Source organism: Lepidochelys kempii, chromosome 2, assembly GCF_965140265.1.
Source record: "Lepidochelys kempii isolate rLepKem1 chromosome 2, rLepKem1.hap2, whole genome shotgun sequence".
In the NCBI taxonomy this organism is placed as follows: domain Eukaryota; kingdom Metazoa; phylum Chordata; order Testudines; family Cheloniidae; genus Lepidochelys; species Lepidochelys kempii.
Window position 1 is genome coordinate 267167895 of NC_133257.1, and position 23650 is coordinate 267191544.

General features: G+C 43.5%; 1 protein-coding gene across 14 annotated transcripts in view; it reads right to left on the reverse strand.

Annotated features, from left to right (window-relative positions):
* The window catches only part of LOC140907905 (KAT8 regulatory NSL complex subunit 1-like), a 147126-nt gene that overhangs the window by 87388 nt on the left and 36088 nt on the right, over positions 1-23650 (reverse strand). For all 14 annotated transcript variants that reach the window (XM_073334933.1, XM_073334934.1, XM_073334928.1 and 11 more), the window contains one exon: positions 6675-6816. In XM_073334933.1, the coding sequence (XP_073191034.1) occupies positions 6675-6788 (114 nt within the window). In that variant the 5' untranslated portion in view covers positions 6789-6816. The remainder of the gene's footprint in view (positions 1-6674; positions 6817-23650) is intronic.

The window sequence follows — 23650 nt, forward strand, 5'->3', positions numbered from 1 at the left end:
CAGTAGCAAAAACTGGGGGATAACTGGGTGAGAGGCAGCAAGAGACAGAGGAGCCAATAGCACAGGGAAGGGGCAGCCGTAACTCGAAGGTAATGGGGCAGGAGAAGGCACTTCCTAGCAAATGACAAAGTTGCCTATGATCTCAACGTGTCTTCTAGGGCCCAAAGGAGCTCAGCTGAGACCTGGCTGTCCAGCCCCTCGCTCACTCTGCCTGGTCATTGCAACAGCCCTTCTCCCTGCTGATGACATGTAAAACCAAAAAAACGTGAACAGCTATGACACCACGTCATGATCACTACAGTCCCAGTGCCATTCTCGCCTGGGGCTCCGTGAAAGGAGAAGGGAGGGTGTCCTGAGGTTTGTCGTGCAGGGGGAGGTTCAGGGGACAATGTGTCTGCCGCCTATCCACCCCACTGCAGGAAGAAGAAACTCCAACACGAGATGCATTTTAAAGAAGCCCAAATGAACACCACAGGGAAACCAGCTCTGCTGAAGCTTTGAACAGGGGAGTAGGGTCAGAGAAGGGAAGGTGGGTTGTAGGGGGGCAGGGGGATGGGGAGCCAGGGTCCTAGGGAAGAGAAAGGAGATGATGAAGAGCAGGTGAGGTGACTTCTCTGCTGGGAATGGAAGGAAAACGGTGATCATGTGGAGAAGAGGGATAGAAGTGGGGCTAGGAGAGGAAGGGAGGCAAATGTGGGGTTTGCCAGTACAGCTTATTTTGCTTGGAGGCCCTGGATAAGATGCTGATAAAAGCGCAGTTTGGCTGGGATAAGCTAGTTTGCTAAGGACACTCTGTCGTACAGTACAGCAGTGCTCCCATTGTAGGCCTGGCATCTGTTCCTTACACATCCATAGCACACCCACCTCTCCTGGCCAGTCATGCACCCTGCATGTATGCACAGCGTGCAAACCCCTGTCTATTAGCACCGACAGGTATCCCAGATACACTAGCACAGACACGCTGGTTGTGACGGTCCCACAGACAGCTCACCACAGTACAAACACACTCACACAGCTGTCCACATAATAATCATCCCGGTCACACGTTCTCCTTGCTGAACACCCCAGAAAATGACTGAATTCTCTTCAGGAAGACAGAGGCACTGTCCCTCTGCTGTCTGAGGTTAGAGCAGCCTCTTCCCTGCCAGTTTCTTCCCCCTCTCCCTTTTCCTTACTTAGCATTAATGTCACCCCAAATTGCTCATCCATCATCAAAAATTAGCCAAATGAATTGTCTTGTTATTCCAGTTATGACAATGAATGACCTGACATCAAAAAATATTTTGAATTCGCAGCGAGAAGGCAATCAATTATTTCATTCCCCTGCCTGGCTGGGAGCACCAGGTTTTGCCCTGGAAACAGTCCGCGCTCCATTAAGAAAAGGAGTACTTGTGGCACCTTAGAGACTAACAAATTTATTTGAGCATAAGCTTTCGTGAGCTACAGCTCACTTCACCGGACTGAATGCATCCGATGAAGTGAGCTGTAGCTCGCAAAAGCTTATGCTCAAATAAATTTGTTAGTCTCTAAGGTGCCACAAGTATTCCTTTTCTTTCTGCGAATACAGACTAACATGGCTGCTTCTCTGAAACCTGCTCCATTAATGGTATTTCAAAGCCCCAGTCAGGAGACTGGAGTATTTCATTTCATGCCCTAGCAATTACCAAGGTAGTTGTTGCTGTTAATCCCCTGCAGCCTGTTAAACTAAGGCTGCTCTTTTGTTTGGGATGGGGTTGGTATGCGCCTTGCATGCGTGTTGATTAACCCGTCTGGGGCTGCTTGTTTAATCAGGGCTGCTCTCAAGCTGGGGCTTCCTTGACTGGCAACGTTGATTTCCCATCCCCATTCCCTAGCAACTGTTGAGCCGCTGGGGACTCCCTCCCTGCTGGAGGCAGCTGAGGGGGATTCCCGCCCACCCACACCCTGTCTTCTGGTTGGGTGTGGCAAGGGAGCACCCATCGGCCATTGATGGAACTTGTTCTGTGCAGAAGCAGCAGTGCTGCGTTCCTGCCCAGATTAAGAAGTGGGTGATGGGCAGTTTTCTGCTGACTCCTTTTCAGGATCAGAGGAGGGAGCCTAACAGCAATTCAAGGCAGTGAGCCCAGCCCAGCCCAGCCCCTCTCAACATCTCCCTGTCCCTTTAAGCACATTTCAAGGGTAAGAAGGCGGCAACACCACCCACTGAGAAGGAATCCATCAAATCAGCGCTGCAGCTACCCCGGGCAGCATTGCAGCCTGTGGTTTGGGCAGAGAGTTGCATCTCAGCTGTACTGTGAGTTCATCAGGCGCATCTGGCATCTGGACTGTCCTGTCCCTGCAACGTGCACTTCGTTAAAGCATCATCTGCTGCTGGAAAACCACCACATCTTTGGCTAATAGCATGGCAGGGCGGGTGGGATGTACTCTCCCAGCTGGCTGAGATCCTGAAGGGGATGGCGGGATGAGATGGGAGACTGAGACCGGGATCAACGGTCAGAGGTTCCAGGATCAACCGGTTGGTGACCACTGTTCTAATCAAGGGATGCCTTTAAGCTTGTCTGTACACTGTTGTTTTTTTTTGCTGTATTTGTATCCATTGAGAAAACAATATTGTTACAGAGGAACCCCCTCTAGTGTGGATAAAGAGGTCTACTAATGAAAACCACTATATAAGAACAAGCTATTATTATTCCCCTCTACTTATAGGAATAAGCTACGTTGATATGAGCACCTTTCTGGTGGTATAATTGCACACACAGTAGGGGATACTTCTTTAACTCTTCCAGATTCTAAACTGACAGTTACAGCGGTACAAAACCCACATTTAAACCCGGTCTTAATGTTTTCAATGGCAGTTCCTCACCCATTGGCCCCAAAAGGTTAAAATGTCAGTAAACTCAAAGGAAGAATTGTAAGCAACATTGTTGTAGACTTGTCAGTCCCAGGATAGTAGAGAGACAAGGTAGGTGAGGTAATATCTTTTATTGGACCAATTTTTGTTGGTGAAAGAGACAAGCTGTCTTGTCTCTCTCACCAGCAGAAGTTGGTCCAATAAAAGATATTACCTTATCCACCTTGTTTCTATATAGGCAGAATTGTCATTCAAGAATAATCCTGATTTCCTCATTAGCATTTTTCCAACACAAAACCTAATTTGCACCAAAAGGTTTGACAATGACTACATAAAACAAAGGGAAATGTAAGTGATTTAAAAAAAATGTTTGCATATCAATGCCAGTGTGACTTTAGCTCGCTGGATTTAGCGCACGACTCAACAGTATCCATGCTTAACAGCTTTAGTACTCCATTTTCTCAAACCATTTTCCTCTTATTTTACCTTATCCTCCTTGGGGTTTTCCCCGCCATTGTGAGTGTAAATAGTCTGCATCAAGCCTTTGACCCCTCCCTGATCCTTTAAGAGTAGACCTCTCTGCTTCATGTGAGAGCCAAGCAGCAAAGTGAAAGTAACAAGGGTTACAGTGCAAAACACATTGATTAGTCTCCTTATTGAATACGGTCTTTATTTGCATTTTCAGTCAAGTCACTAGGTTTCAAACCGAGTTTATCTGCTATCATATTTAAACACCTATTTAAGAACAAAGCCAACACAAATGAACAGAGAGGAGCTAAAAGTATCCGTTTCACGTTGTAACTGAATAGTATAGCAAATTCACACATCAGAATGTGGACATTATTTAAAATCAAGGATCAGCAAAAATGTATGTGAACCAGACCAGAAGGTATGAAGTAGTGTGTATAGAAACAATTTACAGAATTATGAACTATATTATAGTAGTAACAAGAGGCCCCAAGCAGGATGATTGTTCTAAATGAGAAACATTCCTATGTGTAAAAAGAAAAGGAGTACTTGTGGTACCTTAGAGACTAACAAATTTATTTGAGCATAAGCTTTCGTGAGCTACAGCTCACTTCATCGGATGTCATTGTAGCATAAAATATTGTGCCAGAGGGCTACTGATAATATTTTGATTTACATAGCAAAATCACCCCTACCATCCTGTAACATGGTGCCCAAGCAAGCGGTAGCAAATGTAGTGTGACAAAGTTCCTGCTCTACCTTGGTGGGTCTTGTGCTAATTGGTGGATTTGCTCGCCTTGGAGCTTCACGGCAGCCCTCAGCTTGGCCGTTTTTCTGAACCCACAGTCCAGGTCGACTTCTCCTGTGTCTGATCAGAAGTTGGGAGGAGTTTGGGGGGAACCCGGGCCCGCCCTCTACTCCGAGGTCCAGCCCAGGGCCCTGTGGAATGCAGCTGTCTAGAGTGCCTCCTGGAACAGCTGTGCAACAGCTACAACTCCCTGGGCTACTTCCCCATGGCCTCCTCCCAACACCTTCTTTATCCTCACCATAGGACCTTTCTCCTGGTGTCTGATAATGCTTGTACACCTCAGTCCTCCAACAGTCCACGTTCTCACTCTCAGCTCATAGTGCCTGCCTCTTGCTCCCAGTTCCTCACACGCACACCACAAACTGAAGTGAGCTCCTTTTTAAACCCAGGTGCCCTGATTAGCCTGCCTTAATTGATTCTAGCAGCTTCTTGATTGGCTGCAGGTGTTCTAATCAGCCTGTCAGTCTTAATTGTCTTGATTGTTCTGGAACCTTCCCTGTTACCTTACCCAGGGAAAAGGGACCTACTTAACCTGGGGCTAATATATCTGCCTTCTATCACTCCTGTAGCCATCTGGCCTGACCCTGTCACAGTAGGTATAGCCAAATGAGCCTTAATTTTGTGTTAGGAATGAAGGGTCTCAAAACAGCAAAGCATGAAAGATTAAAGCACCCAAAAGCATAAGGCAAATACTGACAATGTCTGTCAATTAATTACAAGGGGAAATGTTCAGAAAATACACACACTTAGCAGGTTTCAGAGTAGCAGCCGTGTTTGTCTGTATTTGCAAAAACAAAAGGAGGACTTGTGGTACCTTAGAGACTAACAAATACTAATTCAGATGCCAGCTGGCACATGAATCAATTAACTGCATCAAACTACATCACCATCAGGTGTCAAAGACAAATACATCAATGTAACAAAAATTTATATCACTGTTCCAAAAACTCAGTTTGAGGCTTCCTGGTGCACAATTTCAACTAATCTGACCATATGCAGATCACATGCTAAGGAGACGCCACTGTAGTTTGCAAAGTACTTTGAATTCCTATGGGACGAAAGAGTCTCTACATAAGCAAACGTTTGCTTTTTTTAAGCTTTAACTCTATTTTGAAATTCGTTAGACACTTGAAACAACTGACTCCCACTTCAAGGCTTTTCCAGTAGACTCTCAGAAGGAAGTGATAAAGAATTACTGGTGTTTGGGAAAACTTATTTCTGGAGTCAAGCCAACACAGGCACCATCTTCTTCCTAGAGAGAAACTAGTTGGTGTGTGTTTGCCCCTGTACACACACGCATACACATATAAAAAAGAATAAGCAAGTGACAGTATGCTTAATCAACTGCATATTGTTATGTGGGTATGTATAAGTAGCTGTACAATGGTGGCAGGGGGCCCTCAAAGTAACTGACGAGCACATCTTGCTTTTCCATCAGGACATTCCTTGTCCATTACAAAAAACTTTGCCTCTGACTTTTCCCCATCACCCAAACTACTAACCAAACCAAATCCACTGAAGTGGCCATGGCACTCAACCACACACACAAGATTAGTTTAGATTATTTTAAATTCCCCAGCTTCTTCAATAGAATGACATGCTGAAAGCAAGTACCTTGCTGAACTGAGGCCGTAAACTTTTAACTATCCCCAAAAAGGAATGTTTAAAAGACAGCACTCAAAACAATCATCATTTAAATAGCTCCTTCAAATTATTCACCTAAGGCCAATCTTTATGTTGCAATAATCAATAGTGGAACACTACTAAATGCAAAAATGGTGAGGTGGAAGATTAACACCCTTTTATGTGGAAACTTATAGCAGGCAGATAACAGATGTTTGCAGTCTCATGTGGTCCTGCAAGTATACCAGATTAATGTCACCTAAGATAAAACACTGATATTTTCTTCCAGCACCTCAGAGGGCTTTTTTAAGCTGAACTTGTATTGTTCCTGCAGGAGCATTGCCACTGGGTAATTCACCTCCCTTTGTTGGCCCTGTCTTAAAGGCAAGTTGGGGGCTTTAAACTATGAAATGTAATTTATACAGGTAATAGATGGGGTGATCAGAATCCATTCACTCCACCTATTATGTTTTTAAAATTACATTGCAAGTTTCAAAGCCTCCAACTTACCTAAATATACACAATTGGTCCAATAAAGGGATAGAAGCAATCCTGCCAGACCCTCCCTGAAGGAATGTTTAGCAACATATTCTCCCCTGAAGGGCCTATGAGAAGGAAATGCGAGGTCTTAATTTTTATCTTCTCCTGGATTTTGAAATAAAACATGGAGACAAGACAGAAAAGTCTGAGCTCCTAAGTTTATTAGACTAGGCAAAACATTAGAACATATATTGCAGGAAATAGCCCCGCATTGGCAAAGGTTATTACTTAAATAACCTAGCAGATTTTTTCCACCTTTAATTTATGTGATTAAAAAGAATACCAATTAATACTCATCGCTTCCCTGGAGAGGTTGCTGTTGGAAGTCCTTCATTAATGTGCTGCCTACAAAATTCTAGTCGCAGTATAAAGGGTTAAAATCTCCAAGGTACAGAATGGCCTTACCTTGTTGGCACGTAGTTGCTTGTAGAGATCTGTCTGCTGCCTTATGCGATACTCCAAGTCAGAGATCTGAGCCTGCAGCCACGTCCACTGACAGATAATGGTTGCTCTCTCCATTGCCCATTGGCACTCTGCGTGATGATGCCTGGAAAGCAAAAGTTTGCATACTTTAATCACTTCCATTTATTTAAACTAATTTACTCTACATACAAAATCAACTAGGATAGGCAAATATTCACAAGTAAAAGTAATCACAAATTCACTTTAAAAGAGACCTATAAATAGCTTCTGAAGTCTATATCAAAACATTTCCTAAAAGGCAGGATCAAATAAGTTTTGCACTTCTCAAGCAATACCAACAATCCATTTCCAGCCACATACCAGCAATCATCCCGGCAATTATAAGGCAGTGAGAACGAATGGCTTAATTCTTCCTCAACTGCAACAACACAAACTGTTATGCTCTTTGGTGACTTGTTAATCACAAAAAGTGGTCCGTCAAGGAAAGAGTTCTGCCTAGCCACCTGCACACAGAGAACGTAAGAAATCTTTTACGGTTCAGTGGGATTGAATTATTGTAAAATGATAAAAAGGCATCTTTTGCTCCGTTGTACTCTAAAAAGGTATGACAACTTATCTTCACTGCCAGAGTTAGTTTACTTGAGTTCCTCCAATTGAGCTAGTCTAGCTAGAGAGTGAGGGCTCTTCTACACTGGACATTAGCATGCAGCAAGCTAGGGTCTGAATCTAAAGAACACTAGCTTGCTGTACAGTAATGTCCCCTTTGGACACTGGTTCTGTGCACTGGCTTAGACTATGTCTATGCTACGCGCCTTTTAGCGACACAGCTGTGCCACTAAAAGGCGCGCAGCGTAACCACTGTTTGTCAGCAGGAGAGAGCTCTCCCGCAGACAAATAAACTTCCACCCCCAATGAGCGGTAGTAGGTTTGTCGGCGGGAGAGCTCTCCTGTCAACAAAGCACTGTTCACACAGATGCTTTTCGTCGGCAAAACTTTCGTCGTTCGGGGTGTGTGCATTTTTTTTCACATCTCTGAATGAGAAAAGTTTTGTCATTCAGTTTCCAGTGTAGACAAAGCCTTAGTGTAAGTCTTCTGGATTCACACCCTGGATTGCTGTACACTAAATTCAGTGTAGACAGGTCCTGAGAAGAAAGAGAAAGCAACCTTTCAGTGACCTCATTAGCAGACAGAATAACGAGATGAGCAATCTGAGTTGTAACCTGGGCTGCTGCATGCCCACTGCACTACTAGCTGAAGCATCAGCAGCCCTGAAGTTTCAAAACACTCCATGAGTAAAGCACTTCTTAAACTCAAACTAGAGATTTGTGCGTGCCGACAAGAGACGGGTTAGAGGCAACACTCGAGATATACCTCAAGCTAACAATGCAGTGAAGACAAGCCCTAAGCTGCAGCTAGAATTTGAGTGGGATCCTGGCAAAACTAACTAGAGCACTTGGCACAGACATCACAGAAATAGGAGAAACCTAATATATCTAGATTTCAGAGGAGCAGCCGTGTTAGTCTGTATTCGCAAAAAGAAAAGGAGGCCTTGTGGCACCTTAGAGACTAACCAATTTATTTGAGCATGAGCTTTCGTGAGCTACAGCTCACTTCATCGGATGCATACCGTGAGCTGTAGCTCACGAAGCTCATGCTCAAATAAATTGATTAGTCTCTAAGGTGCCACAAGGCCTCCTTTTCTAATATCTAGAGTCCTGTGAAATTTTTATTCTTTACAATTGTGTGTTTTATTTTTTAAGAATTTTTGTTATTTCATTTTATCCATGTGGGAGGGGGCTGGGAGTTGCAAAATGAGCCACCCTGCACTCATGTTGAGGTGGCAGCTCCAGTCCCACAGGACTGGGTCCGGCTCCCTGCTCTGGGTGTTGTGATCTGGCATATGGGTTTGCTGTGCCAGCTGCTCAGGTTTGGCTTAGCCACCCTCATGAGCCAAGTAGCAAAAACCAGAGCTGAAAGCAGGGCCCAGCCACACAGGACAGGAGCCACCACTCCAGGGTGAGTTTTTTGTTTTATTTTGTATTTGCAAAAACACATAAGGGCTACTACTATCTACCTTTTCCCATAAGAGAGTGTTCGCGATAAAACAGTTTGTTGCTTTCTGTTTGCTGCCATTAACTGTGGCAGAGAAGCATTTTATACAATATAAACTTTATTCACAGTTGTGAGATTATGGACAACAAGAATTCAAATTCAAAAAGGATATGGCTATTTATGGTCCTCAAAAGAAATACAAGGGAGACAGAACTCAAGGATGAAAAGGAAGGGCACTCACAGGACTTTTCAGCTCAAGAGCAAGAAAGACAAACCACCACAGAGGAAACGCTATGGCCAAATGGGCTAATGCAATCCTTGGAAATCTCGAGTAAGAGTAGAGAGGTAATATTATCTATGAAGCTGGCACTGGTGCAACAGCTGTTGGAAGAGTGTGTCCAGTTCTGGTATCCACAATTCAAGGATACTGATAAATTGGAGAGAATTCAGGGAAGAGCCTCAAGAATGATTAAAGGATTAGAAAACCTGCCTTACAGTGGCAGACTCAGGGAGTTCAATCTAATAAACTTAACAAAAAGAAGGTTAAGGAATGACTTGATTACAATCTATAAATACCTATATAGAGAGCAAATATTTAATAACGGGCTCTTCAATCTAGCAGAGACAGGCATAATGTGATCCAATGGATAGAAGTTCATGGCCACTGTACAGCACTGTTACAGTGCACTCACTTAGTGTACAGCAAGCTAGTGGGTGAATCAGGAAAGCTCTGGCTTGGGTAGAGTTGAGCACTGCCCCAATAAATTCTATTCTCTGAACTGGAACAAGAGTTGACTTTTGTTCGTTTATAACAGCCCCACCACTCAGAAAGTGGCTTGGACCATGTGGACGCTGTCCTGTACGTGAGCCTCTGAGCAATCCTTGATCAGCCAGTTGTCCAGGTACGGGTAGATCTGAACACCTCAGTGTCTGAGGCAGGCCATTACTACCCCCATGCACTTCGTGAAAACCTGGGGAGCTGTAGACTGACTGAAGTGGAGAGTGGTGAAGAGAAGATTACTCACCTTGTGCAGTAACTGAGGTTTTTCAAGATGCACGTCCCTATGGGTGCGCTACTTCAAATGTTGGTGCGTTCTGGCACCACTGATCCAAGATTTTTGGTAGTAGAGTCTGTCAGGGTCGTGTGTGCACAGTAGTCATCTTGTAGCGCTGTTGGCACCTTGACCAGTGTGCGCAGGGCATGGCGCAACCCAATCGCCTCAGTTCCTTCTCTACTATAGAGTCCTTACTGCAAACTCCGAAGTAGAGGAGGAGGAGGATGGGTAGAGAAGCACCCACCAAGGGACACATCTCAAAGAACCTCAGTTACTGCACAAGCTGAGTAACCTTCTCCTCTTCGAGTGTTGTCCCTGTGAGTGCTCCAATTCAGGTGACTGTAGAGCAGTGCCCTTGTGCAGATGGAAGGGACTTTGGAGTTGCATTCACAGTGGAGGCTAGCACTGTTAGACCTACCACTGTATCTGAGCTTGAGCTTTGAGATTGCATAATGGTTCGTAAATGTGTGTTCAGAGGCCCAGGTGGCCACTCTGCATGTCGACTGTTGGTACATTATTTTTAAAAGCTATTGAGGTAGAATACTGATCTTGTCAAAATGGGCCTTTATCCTTGATGGGGGTTCTGTTTTGTGCGGTTGGTTACACATATGGATGCAACTGGAGATCCATTTATATAATTTCTGTGTGGATACTGCAGAATGCTTGAAACGCTTTGTCATTGTAACAAAAAGCCTTGGGAATTTTTGGAAAGGCTTTGTTTCGTCCAGGTAGAATGCTAATGCATATGTAGAACAGTCTCTTGTGCATTTGCATGGCGCTTGAGATAAAATGTAAGCAGATGAATCCATTGATTGAGGTGGAAAAAAGAAGATATTCTGTGTATAAATTTTGGATGTCGTCTCAGTGTGACTTTGTCCTTGAGAAATATGGTGTACGGATGATGAGCCATGAAAGCCCCTATTTTGCTTACTTGCCGTGCAAACGTAATTGCAACCAAGAACGCTACCTTCATTGATAAATGAAGTAGAGAGCTGGTAGCTAGTGTTTCGGATGTGGTTCTGGTAAGGCTTCCGAGGCACCAGCGTTAAGTCCCATGCTGGTCTAGGGTCACTTATTTTCCAGTACATATTCTGTATGCCCTTGAGGAAGTGTTTCATCATCAGGAGCATGAATATCGATACGCCATCAAGCTTATGGTGAAAGGTGAGAATGCTGTAGTACACTTATCAGCCAAAGCTTGTAGAAAACCCTGAATTCTTTAGTTCTAATATGTATTCCAAGACCAACAAAAGTGGTGCTGTAAGTACAGATACATGTTTGTTCAGGCACCATAAGGAGAACCTTATCCATTTTTGGAGATAAGTGGTATGTGTGGTTGGTTTTCTGCTGTTTACTAACACCTGTTAACTAGTAATGGTGGAGCCACGCCTTTAGGTGAAGTTTCTCCAAGTTCAGGTGGAGGACTTGACCTCCTCCTTGTGAGAGATGGCCCTGTTGGAGAGGGAGAGTACATGGTGCACAGATATGGGTATCAAGTCTGCCTGGGCTATGTCGGAACTATAAGTATGACCTTGTTTTGACGGTCCGTATCTTGTGTATTACTCTGGAGATTAGTGGTACAGGTGGGAATAAGTACAGGAGAGGTGCATCCCACCTGATTAGAAAGGTGTCTCCTAGGGATTGTGTTCCCAGTCCTGCTCGTAAGCAAAATTGCGGATATTTGTTGTTTCATTGTGTGGCAAATAGGTCAATGCAGGGGAACCACCACGGTTGGAATATGTGTTGTAAGACACTGGTGTTCAGTGCCCACTAGAGATCTTGGGAAAAGTGTCTGCTTAGAGTGTCTGACATCGTGTTCTGGCGGCCCAGGAGTAGGAAACAGTAATGGTGATGTTGTGAGTTATGCACCAGTTCCATAATTTTATGACTTCTGTGCACAGGGTATGAGAACGGGCTCCTCCCTGTTGATTTATGTAAAACATACATGCAATGTTGTCTGTAAGGACTCTTACTGTTTTATTCTTTATCACTGGGAGGAAGTTAACATACATGTTGCAAACCACGTGCAATTTGAGAAGGCTGATGTGTAGTTATATTGCACACATTCACTGGTCTTGTCCACCAATATAATGAATTCTGGACTTTTGGTGTCAATGTTAGGCTTTTGTTTAGACTGCGCTTGTCTGATATGTATACTGAGCTTAGCCATCCCTGTAGTCCAGATGTGCCCCAATGAAATCCAACTGTTGTACTGGAATTAGAGTTGATTTTTGTTCATTTATTTGTAGCCCTAGGGTCTGAAAGAGGGTGACAGTCCTCTGGGTAATGTGTCTCGTTTCTGATTGGGTAGGACCTTTCAGTAGGCATTTGTCTAGATATGGGAATATCATTATTCCTGGTCTGTGCAACTTTCTGCTACTACCGCTAGGGTTTGGAGAAGACTCTCTGAGCAGTCAAAAATCCAAATGGCAACACACTGTATTGGAAGTGATCTTTTCCTACTGTGAACCATAGGAACCTTCTGTATGCAGGATTTACGGTAATGTGAAAGCATGCATCCTGTAGGTTCAGGGGTGAAAACCAGTCTCCCTTTTCCATTGCTTGGATTATTTAAGTCAGTGTGACTATCAACAAGTTTGTACAAATCCATATATTCAAGAGTTTTCTGAGATCTAATATAGGTTTCCATCCACCATTTTTCTTTTGGGTCAAGAAGTAGTGGGTGTTGTCGGTGCTGTGTAGGAGGAGTTTGGCTTGTGTTTGCCTCGACTCCTTAACCTTGCCAGCAGCAGCCCCATTGCAGGCGGTGCCGGAAGTTCCCGGTGCATCAAAAGTGCTCACTCTTGGCATACGCTGCAACGACAATAGCAATGTTGCAGAACACGGCTTTTTTTTCAAAAGGTTCTCTCTGTGGGGACAATGTGGCTCTTTTCCTCACTTTCTTGAAGGAATGATACTGGTTTCCAGAAATGACATGCTGGGAGAGTCCCTGGTTGAGGGGTTCTGCTGTCCAGGGTCAGAAGCTAGCTGAAGGGATTTCTCCATAAGAATAAGTTTCAGGCAGAGATCTCTATTCCATGTGACTCAAGCTTTGAGGTTGCTGAAGTGAGTACACCTTTGTCGTGTGCGCAACTGACCTAAGCTGTGGATGCAGGGTGAGTGGCCATCAGAAATCAGCACAGAGTCCTTGCACGAGGACATCTTTTGAAGCCTGGTGAACCAGGCATGTTTTTAATGTCCCTCGCTGATGTCGTTTTAAAAACAGAATAAATGAAAGGAGGGGGTTTTTTTTTTGAAGCGAGAACAAAAAAAATGTGCAAATGTCTAAACTAGTAACCAAGACCTAACTATCACTAATTAATTCTAACTATTTCTAATTATTTTTCCTAGGTTGTCATTCAACACCACTATGGAGCTCCGTCTCAGGCAGAGGACAGCTGAAAAGCAACTGAGGGGTCGGGTCACACACACGATGGTCAAAGTGCCAACGGCACCATGAGATGACTACTGTACATGTGTATCTCTGATGGACACTGCTACTGAAAATCTCTGATCAACGGTGCCAGGACGCACCAACACCTGAAATGGAGCACCCACAGGGACAGCACTCGAAGAAGAATTGGTAGCGGCATCGGTTCACAATAAATCTGAGACATCTTCTGTGGCCACAGAAGATACAAATGTGAAAGTAGGAGTCCTTTAAGTCAAGGGTGGCATACCAATTCCCTGGATCCAGGGAGGGAATGATGGAGGCCAGGGAGACCGTGCGGAACTTCAGTTTCTTGAGATATCTGTTGAGTTAACGCAAGTCCAGAATGGGCTGAAGGCCCTCCTTGGTCTTCAGGATTAGGAAATATCAGGAGTAAAACCCCTTCCCTCTCAAGTCTTGAGGAACCTCGTCCACAGTCCCTATCTGTAGGAGGGAGTGCATCTCCTAGGTGGGAAGTTGCTCATGAGAAGGGTCCCTGAACAGGGACCAGGATGGGAAGAAGGGGTAGATGAAAACTGTAGGGCACAGTCGATTATCACAGTACTTAGCACGCAGTGGTCCAATGTTATGCAGAACCCCAGAACTGAAGTGGGACAGTCCGAAAATAAAAGTGGAGACAGGAACTGGTATAGTATTCCCAGGCACACCTTCAAAAGGTCTGCTTGGGCCCACTAAAGTACCTATGTGACCTTGTTGGGAAGAGGCTGATGCTACTTGTAACCTCTCCCTTTCCTTTTAGAACTCCTGTCATAGAAGGGGAGACCGGTACCCTCTCTACTTCCATTTGGTGCCAGAGAGTCTGGGGACTGGTGGCAGACCAGAGATAGTTGCAGTGATGGTATCAGGGTTGGCTTGCCCCTAGAACAGTGGTTTTCAAACTTTTTTCCTGGCAAACCAGTTGAAGAAAATTGTTGATGCCCACGACCCAACGGAGCTGGGGCAGAGGGGTTTGCGGTGTGGGAGGGGCTCAGAGCTGGAGCAGAGGGTTGGGATATGGGGGTGAGGGCTGCAGGGTGGGGCCGGGAATGAGGGGTTCAGGATGTGGGAGAGGCCAGGCCTCTGGGGTGGGGCAGGGAATGAGGCATAGTTTGTCCTTTAGAACTTTAAGTATTTATGGATTAAAGGTATTTCTGGAATACTGAATTTGTGAACTATATTACAGCAATATTTATAAGGAGTGTTGATGACTGTATGATCTGTAGAGTTGTTTGTTTGCTAGACAAGGGAGAGGAACAGGTGTAGGTCTTGAATGACATTATAGAGGCAGAGTTTAAGGTGCCTGGGAGTCCTCTTGGTGAGTGTGGTTGATTACTGCTGATGTGCTTCATACAGGAACAATTTATTTCTGAGAATGGGTGTGTTTGCACGTATGAAGCTGCATAGTTTCACCCTATTTTCTGTGGCTTCAAATTATACATTGTTTGCCCCTCAGCAATTTAACTATTTTGAACAGCTTGTATATCTGAATTTCCTTTTCTAAAATTTAAAACTGAAAGCACTGTAAAGACAGAGACCACTTCATTCAGTGTTTGTAGGTAACTTCTCAAACTGAAATATTTCCAGACCTTTTAAAAAAATAGAGAGAGTGAGGATACACAGGAGTGTTAAGATTTCCCAGCTCCCACAAAAAGGTCCTAAGACTTCCATTGCCAATGGATGGAGAATTACAAAGCAAATCTATTTGGAGCTGTGATTACATCAATTACAGTGGAGCAGTGAATTTGCTAAGCACAAAGCGTCAGTTTGAGAGATCTATTAGGGACTCATGTTTTTCTTGGGAACAAAGCCTAATGGATGTTTCATGCAACCCTTTTTATGGCACCCAAAAGTTTGCTAGGTACCTCACAAGACAAGTTCAGCAACATGAGTCCTGCCACAAACTAACATCTAACATGATGACATAAGACAGTGAACAAGGTAGTAAGGAGGGTACAGGGGGTAGTAGTACACAGCAGGATGTGTGGGCTGTCAATAGAGTAAAGCAAACATTGGCTACTTTCTCGTAGGCTTAGAGAAAGAAGAAATTTTTAGGTGGGAAGAAGGCTGGGACAAGGTCAGAAAAGGTATTCTGAGCATCCAGGCACTCTGGAGATGGTGGTGGGAGGAGGAGTGGAGAATGGCTGCTGTCAGAGCAGAGGCAATGGTAGGCAATAAAAAAAAAAAAAGAATATTTCATAGCAGAGGCAGAGTTGTGCAAGGCCTTGAAAGCAAATACAGGTAGCTTGAATTGATGTTGGCAGAAGGGTGAGCCAAAGGATGGATGCAAAGAGTGGGGGATGACAGATCAACGGGCAAGTAATAGGATCTTAGCGGCTACATTGGTGTCAAAGGCCAAAGAAGAGGTTGTAGTGATGAAAAGAGGGGATGAGGTAGACCTATATGAAAGTTTTAGCAGTGTAGGCAGAAAAAAAATGTTGGATCTTATAGACACTGTGAAGAAAGCAGCAGCAAGAGCTGGACATAGATTCGATTGTTGGAGAAGAAAAATCATAGATGGCCTCCAGTTTACAGGCTTGCGTGACAGGCATTATCTGTTGTGTGTTCAACAATAAGAATGGGAGAGTGGAAAGTGTTTTGGTGGAAAGAAAGGGATCCAGTTTTGGCTATTTAAAGCTTGAAGGAATAGCAAGGCATCAGATAGGTTTAGATATGCGATTAGATAGCAAATAAGTAAGGAGGTGGATTGGAGAAGGGTAAGAGTCATCAGCATAGAGAGTATAACTGAAGCTATTTGAGTGAGTTAGATCACCCAGAAAAGAGTGGACTGACAGAGGAACTGACATTAAATATACCAAAAGAAATTCCTCTCACCCTTCTTTCTTTTTGTAGCATAAAGCAAGTGAATCAATACAGCTCCTACTGTGATTAGATACAAAGCGTGTAGCTCCATTTTTATTACAGTTGCTACAAAGGAGCTGTTAGTGAGCGAATAATTAAAATTGATCTACTGTGATTGGAGACCTTTCTATAATAATATAGCTGAAAAACTTTTTAAAAACATTTAATCCTATTTTTCAGCCTTAAAAATATTTTTTTTAAATGAACTGCTAATGTCACACAGACTTGCCCAGACATGTATATTAACCAGTCAGACCATCTTCTCAATATTTCACCTAAGGGAACTGCATGTGGTCTCTGCCAAAAGCTAAGAACTGCTGATTGTCATGGTTACTGTGAGATGTTTGCACAGGAAACATTTAAATAAATATGTAAAATGTAGATTATCATCTGAGATGAGTGGACTCTCAGGGATATCTCAATCAACACTGAGAACAATGGACATCTGTGGAGATAGACTATGTTCACTTTCTAGATCAGATGCAGGCTTAAGGATTTACAAAAAACAAAAGAACTCCCGCCCCACCCCCCAAAAGCTTCTAAGGGACCACTGTGGTAAGATACAGTAGTCTGCAACTATAAAAGAAAATAGAAAAGAGCACAAGATTTTATCCATTACAGAAGAGAAACCCTGCAAGCAAGGTGTCTCATGAAAGGCAGATCCCAGCTGTTTGAACTGGACAGCACTGCAAGTACTGTATTGACCTTTGGGTGAGACATACTTTACTAGAGAGGAAAGTTAATAAGTACAGGCTATAGTTTGTGTCTTATGTTTTGCTTTTACCTGTAACCTTATGTTTACAAATCCTTATACTTGCGTTTATTTGAATATTTACCTCAAGCTCTGAAAAAGTAAACTTCAGTTTGGTTTTACTATAAATCTGTTTAAGTGCCTTATGCTAAGGCGAGTGTTGAACTGAGGGGAGACTCATGAACTAGGATGCATTGTTTCTATGGATGCAGCAGATCGGTGTACATTGAAGGTGTCCAGAAAATAAGGGACTGGGCATCCAAGTGTAACATAGTGGGGTGTGTAAATTGCTAGCCTTTGAGCCCCACATTCTCTCCCTACAGAGCCCCAAGTGGAGTGTTTATGTTGCCAACAACCAGTAGGTTTCTCCTGGTGGGCACAGACAAGGCACAGTCATGCTGTAACGGTAGTGATTAATCCCAGGCACCTCAGGTAACCCCCCAAAGTGTCAATTACTGATAGTTAAATAGTTAATAATGCTACTCAACATTTATTTTTAAATAATTTGCTAGTATGTTTATCTTCAAAAATATTATTCTATGCCTGCAGAATACATATGCCAGTTATGTGCAACTACCAAAGTTCATTTAAGTTATATACAGGTTGCATAGTGGATTTTTACTTTAAACAAAGTTGGTATTTTCCTTAATTAATGCAGATTCTATTTTGTAAGAACTTCTAAAATCACACACCACTGTACCAAGATGCTGACATATTTGAATTCTTGAATCAGCTGCAGCAACACTAAGTCTTTTATAGGATCTTCTTCCATAGCGTTAGAGGTCCAACTCACTTTCTACATTAAACTCTGTTTAAATCTTGCAGTAAAATTCAGTTAATGAATGGTCAGTTACAGAACTTTCAACTTAAGTACTTCTGTGGCCCTCATCACCATATTCCTTACAGTTTTAAGGGAGCTAGTATGTTTCTTTCCTTTATTTAGTCTAAGTCAGTCAGATAAACACAAGAGCAAGTAAACTCAGACCTGCTCTACACTTAAAATTTAGATCAACCCAGAGCTAACCGGGAGCTTCATCATCACTGGTTAAGGGGTAAGCCCCTTCTAGTGGACAGGTGTGGTTCTGCCTCCCAAAAGTTCATGGAGATTAAATACCTATTTAAGTACTGTCCTGTGTTATGCAGGATATCAGACTAGCTGATCGTAAGTGTCTGTCTTCTGGCCTTAAAATCTATTCATCTACGAATGACTAAAGAAATTAAAAAGTCTTGCACCACCACACATTTTTCCATTAGTTCAGACAGATTATCTCCAAAGAATTTTCTAAGTGCAGAAATCCATGTCTAGCTTCTCTATAATAGTGGGCAAAGTTAACTGCCATCATCAAAACAAGAAAGGGTGCATACATGCTTACTAAGTATGCCTAGTTTAAACTGCAAATGTTAAACATACTTTCTGATTCTGTGTCAGATTGCCTGAGGTGGAAAGAAACAAAGCATAACTAGACATTCAATTTTAATGAAAGAGCATATTCAAAACATCAGCAAGGGTAGTCGAACACATTAAACACTTTCCTTTCTTTCTCCAAGTCCTGTTCCTGAACTGTCATTGTGATAGCTTGATCTTTCATTTGCTCAGTGTCTTAAATACAGTACTTCTGTTATTTAATAAGTGGCCCACATAAGAGAGCAGACAACTATATCGAGTGGTTACTACAGAGAGGAACTTCTGAGAAATGTAGATGCTTTACAAGAAGGTAGAAATAAGGCCAGATGTCCCTTTCTCACATCACGGAATTTCCCTTCTTAGATGGGAAAGTGGGGTGGGGAGGAGACAGACCGACTATGCAAGTTTCTGGGAAATGGTTTTCCTTTTTTGTATGGGAGTCAGTGATGTAGCCACAGGAATGTTAATTTTATTTGACAACAATGAATTTTATTAAGGAGGGGCTTTTATTCATTTTAAAGTTCTAGATAGATCATTCAGAGAACTAGAGTCAAGGTCTCAAATTGGTTGTGCCTTCTGAGCCTCTTTAATATGATCTGAACGATAAAGCACCTCTCCCTCTTAAAAACTGCACTGCAGCCAAGAGATGGAAACTTGTAAAGAAGAGGACCTTTGTGAAACAGATAACGGACGTTTTCCTGAAAGATATGCTCTAGGAGGAATTATTTTTGGGAAGCTCTACGGCCTGTATTATACAAGTCAGACTAGGTGATCCCAATGGTCCCTTCTGGCCTTGGAATCTGTGAATGATGAGCAGAGTAAGGCCTGCAGTATGGACAGACAGAAACACGGCTTGTTACTAAAAAGGTGGTTGTCCTAAAGGTGATATGTAAAGGACTTTTAAAAAAATTAGATTAGTTTCTTTATGGTTTGTGAAGAAAGCATGAGACGTCCTCCTATCCCTTTGTTTACTTTAGAAATATCAGAAGTGTCAAGTCTGGTGTTTTTTTTTTGTTTTTTTTTTAAATAAAGACTTCTTGAAATAAGATCTTAAATATTTATGAGCAGCTCCCATTAATTGTTAATTAACACCTCTATATTTTCAGAGAGACATAGCTTCTCCCAAGTCTTCATTAGATATCAAGTTTTAGTTTTTTCTTAAAACTGCAGAGCTTGGATGCCAAAGTAAAAATCATAGGACTGGAAGGGACCTCAAGAGGTCTTCTAGTCCAGTCCCCTGCACTCAAAAATTATCCTTGATGCTAAGACTGAATGGCTTTACTCAGAGTGACATTCCATAACATATTGCACAACAAAAACGATCTCCAGCTACTGAACAACCAATCCTCCGCTTCTGGTTTCACACCATCAGGGACTTCCTGCTAATCTCACATTTCTAACTATACTCAAGGTCACCAATTCAATTATTCAAGGTTCTACAGGGCTTAGTGTTCTCCAAAAAAGCATGAGTGTACAGTTTCAGTTGAAGTCTCGATCTCTTCAACTTTGTCACAACCACCTGTAGCTTTTAATCTGAAATTCTCACATTATGCACGGGATATAATCTAGTTTCAGCTACATTTTTTAACATTAATCTTTGTATACAACTGTAACAAGCATAGGCTGCCACATATGCACCCCTCATTGAGGAGCAAGTTTGAATTTAATCTGGAGTCTGACACCAGTAGTAAATAAAAGTCACCAGCAATAGAATATTGATGTTACACATCCATTTTTTAGATTAAAGATTGTGCCATAATACCGTAGTGTTATAAGAATCAGAATGAAGGTTCAAGGCTGTGCTTTATAATCTGCTGGATCTCATGAAAACTTTTGCTAAGACATTCATACACTCACTTTAAAGACCCCCTGGGAGGAATTTATAGTTATGTTTCACATGTTTAATGATTAAAAACAATAGACTTTGCTTCAGCCAGTTGAACAAGTTTTGTTTACTTCCTTCTAGGGTCATGTTCCTGACTGTGGAGCTCAGCTGCCTCCCTCCTCTTCGTGTGCAGACTGAGGGATCTGAACATAGCATGAACAATGCCAATGCTGGAGTGTGGGGCAAGGAGCCTTTAGGCCCAGTTTCCCTCCCCGCTGCTGCCACCCTATAGCAGGCCTCTCAAGGGATTTCCGCTGATATCCCAGGCTAGGGCCTTCAGGGGAACACACACCCATCTGGCTCATACTGGTCCAATACATTAGAAAGGAACAGCTTTTCTGAAGAGTCAGTCCTTGAATCCAAGTGCCTCTCCTGAGACAAAGAACCCCTGTAGTAGAGGGAAGACAATAGATAGATAATCATTCCACTCAAGTATCCCTTTCAGATCTGTCTGACACTGGATGATCACCTCTGTGAGGCAGAGGCAGAGGCAGAGTCCAGTGTTAGGTTAAAGTCAGGCCTGAGAAGTATAATCTCTGCAGACAGAAAAAACAGTATCACTGATGCTCACTTTCATCTAGAGTTAAGGTTTCCCAGTGACTGCTTGTGCCCTTCCATAATATCAAGTTCTGCAAAACTCAAACTTCAGAAAAACAGGACACAGTTACGTTACATACCCTGTATAGCCTTAATATTGCCCCCTGGAGCTGGCAGCCATTGGGGAGTTATCTGCAATGGTCTGAAGCTGCATCCAGTAAGAGAGCTGTACCTGTACTAAATGGCTTAAGTGGTGGAGGGAGTAGGTGGGGCAGATTGGTGGAGGTGTGTTTGTGGGTTGAAGAGATAGAGATTAGTTTAAGAAGCATCACAGAATTGTGGCTGTGATGTGAGAGGGTTTGAGCCCACCCTGTGGGTGCGTGTAAAGAAAAAGGGAGCATGTGAACCTAGGGGAGTTGCCTGAATCATTTTATTGCAAAATTAGCAAAGCACAGGGGAGGGAAGGGGAGTGTCTTGCCATGCAACAGGAATGGTCAGTAATGAGGTGGGATATGAAAGCAGTCTGTGGGTTTAATGATGGGTAAGGGAACATATAGGTTTAGATGGTATCCTGTAAGTGCAAAGTGGTATTCTGAATAGGCTAAGAGTGTAGGGCAGGTGCAGGTAGGTCCTTTCCTTTACAGTAAAAGTTGCAGGTGTTGGTAGGAGTTTGTGGTCATTATGGCAACTGTAGACAACACGTAGAATAGTGGACTATGCACTCCTGGTCCTGCACTCTTCTCCCTGCCCCTCGCCATCCAGCCAGTCCTGTGCCTTCCAGTCCATCCACCCTCCCTGCTGGCCCCCACCATGCTATTTTGTCCAGGCTTCCCCTCATCCTAGGCATTCCCTAATGTGTGTATGTGGCATTGTATCCCATTTTCCAACTGTACCTGACCTTTGAATCAGAATTTTCCCTATGGATGATGAGAGAACCCTAAGGCTGTTTTAAAGTGTTAACACAATTTTCTGAAAAAGAGCTGTATCCTGTGCATTCCTTGGCCACTCTGCATTTTTCCTCACATGCCCAACCCCTTCATTCTTGGTATGTGCAGCACACAACACTACACATCCTTCTGCAGCATAGAAGGCTCAGAAAGGGGTGAAGTGGCCCATTTATCTCAATACGATGGCATACCTGAATAAGAACACCTTAAGATGAATGCAGCATGAAACAATAGTTCTGAGATGTATGAATGACTCCATTCATAGTCAGTCTCATTCCCCTTATCCAGCCAACTTCAGGAGAACCACAATAAGAATTCATATTCTTAACACCTGCATGCTCCCAGTATGCCTGTTCTCAGCTGCATACCCGAGGGACAGGGTTTTCCCAGTTCCCCCACACATAGTGGGGAATAGGGAGACAGACTCAGACCCCCTAGAAGGACAAGGTCCCCCATACCCTAGCTCACAGAAGGGGCAGGCAGGGGTATTAAACCCCCATGCATGGTCTGGGGCCCCCCCAGATCATGGTGCACACATGGGAGGGGAATATCAGGGTGATACATATGCTCCTATTTCCCCACAGTCTGTCACTCATCTCCGCCCCCGCCATGTTCCCTTTTCCTGATGTCCCTACCCCCGCCATTCCCCATCACCTAATCCCTCTACCCACCCATCCCCATTTATCCCTCTCCTCACACCCCCAAGCCCTGTCCTCACCTATTTCCACCCATTCTTCTATCCCAATCACCTTCTTCTTCCAGCATACATTTGCACGTACAATTCATTTTTTCAAAAATCGTTTCAGAGCCTTTTGAATATTTACTATACGCATATTATATTTCCCCAAAATAAAAATTCTTCTTTGACACAGGCAGATTCAAGCAATATGCCTCCCTTTTTAATTTCCACCCTGCGTTGGGGATTTGAATTCACAGTGCCTCTGTGGGGCTCAGATTCAATGGCCAGAACATTTCCCTTGAAGCCATGCAGGTCCTGCCAATCTTCGGTGGCTTTCAACACCATTGGGCGCTCTCTCTCTGTACATGCAGAGGGTGATCCATCAGGTAATCCTTATGCTTACCAGAACACCCAACTGGAGAAAAAAAAATCTTTTACTAAGAATGCTGTAATTTGATTTCTCCCAAAGGGCTGGTGGGTGCCATGCATTTTGTAGGGGTAACCCTTGAGCACCAGAGATCCTAGTGCAAGGATCTCAGCCATAGTTTGATCTCTAATTGTATATGAAAATGTTGCCAGCATGTCAACTTTAAGAGCTTTTTTTCCAAGGGGCTATATCTTGGGAACCCCTTATTCAAATTGTCCCAAATTTGGTTCACTGACCAAACCCCACTTCCCCATGAAGTGCATAAAATTTCAAGGCAATCCGAGTAACCATATGGACTTTAGAACACTTGAAGTTGAGCTTTAAACAGGAAGCCTGTCTTGATCAAATACAACAGAGCTGGTGGCACTCTGCTATAATTAGAGTGAAAATGGAGGGGCAGGGCACTACATACCCATCATAGCATAGCAGGCTCAGCGAAATGCTGAAGTGGCTCATTCATCTCAATGAAATATTTTCTGATGAAAGAAGACCCAGTGGAGATGAATACAGCCTGAAACAATAGTTCTGAGATGTATGAACTACTTCATTTACATCACTGAGTGTCCCATCTCTCCATCCCAGTGCTGAAGTGTTTCTGATGCAAACATGCCCATTCTCAGATCCTCACCCAATATCCGCAGTGTGTTCTTCATGCATGCTCCAAGTATGTCTGTTCTAAACTCTCCATCCAGAGGGGCAAGGCTTCCCCAAACCTGGTTCACGGGGGGGGGGGGGGGAGGGGGGGGAGAGAAAACTGAGATGGGCTCAGATACCCTTTGAGCAACAAGGCAACCCAGACCCCAGCTTACATGAGGGAGGCAAGGAGAGGGTCTTAGACTCTCCCCCTTCAGAAGGGGAGGGGGCCCCAGACCCTGGTGCATGCACACACACAGAGGCCCAGAAAGTAGGGCTGGATCCCAGATTACATTTC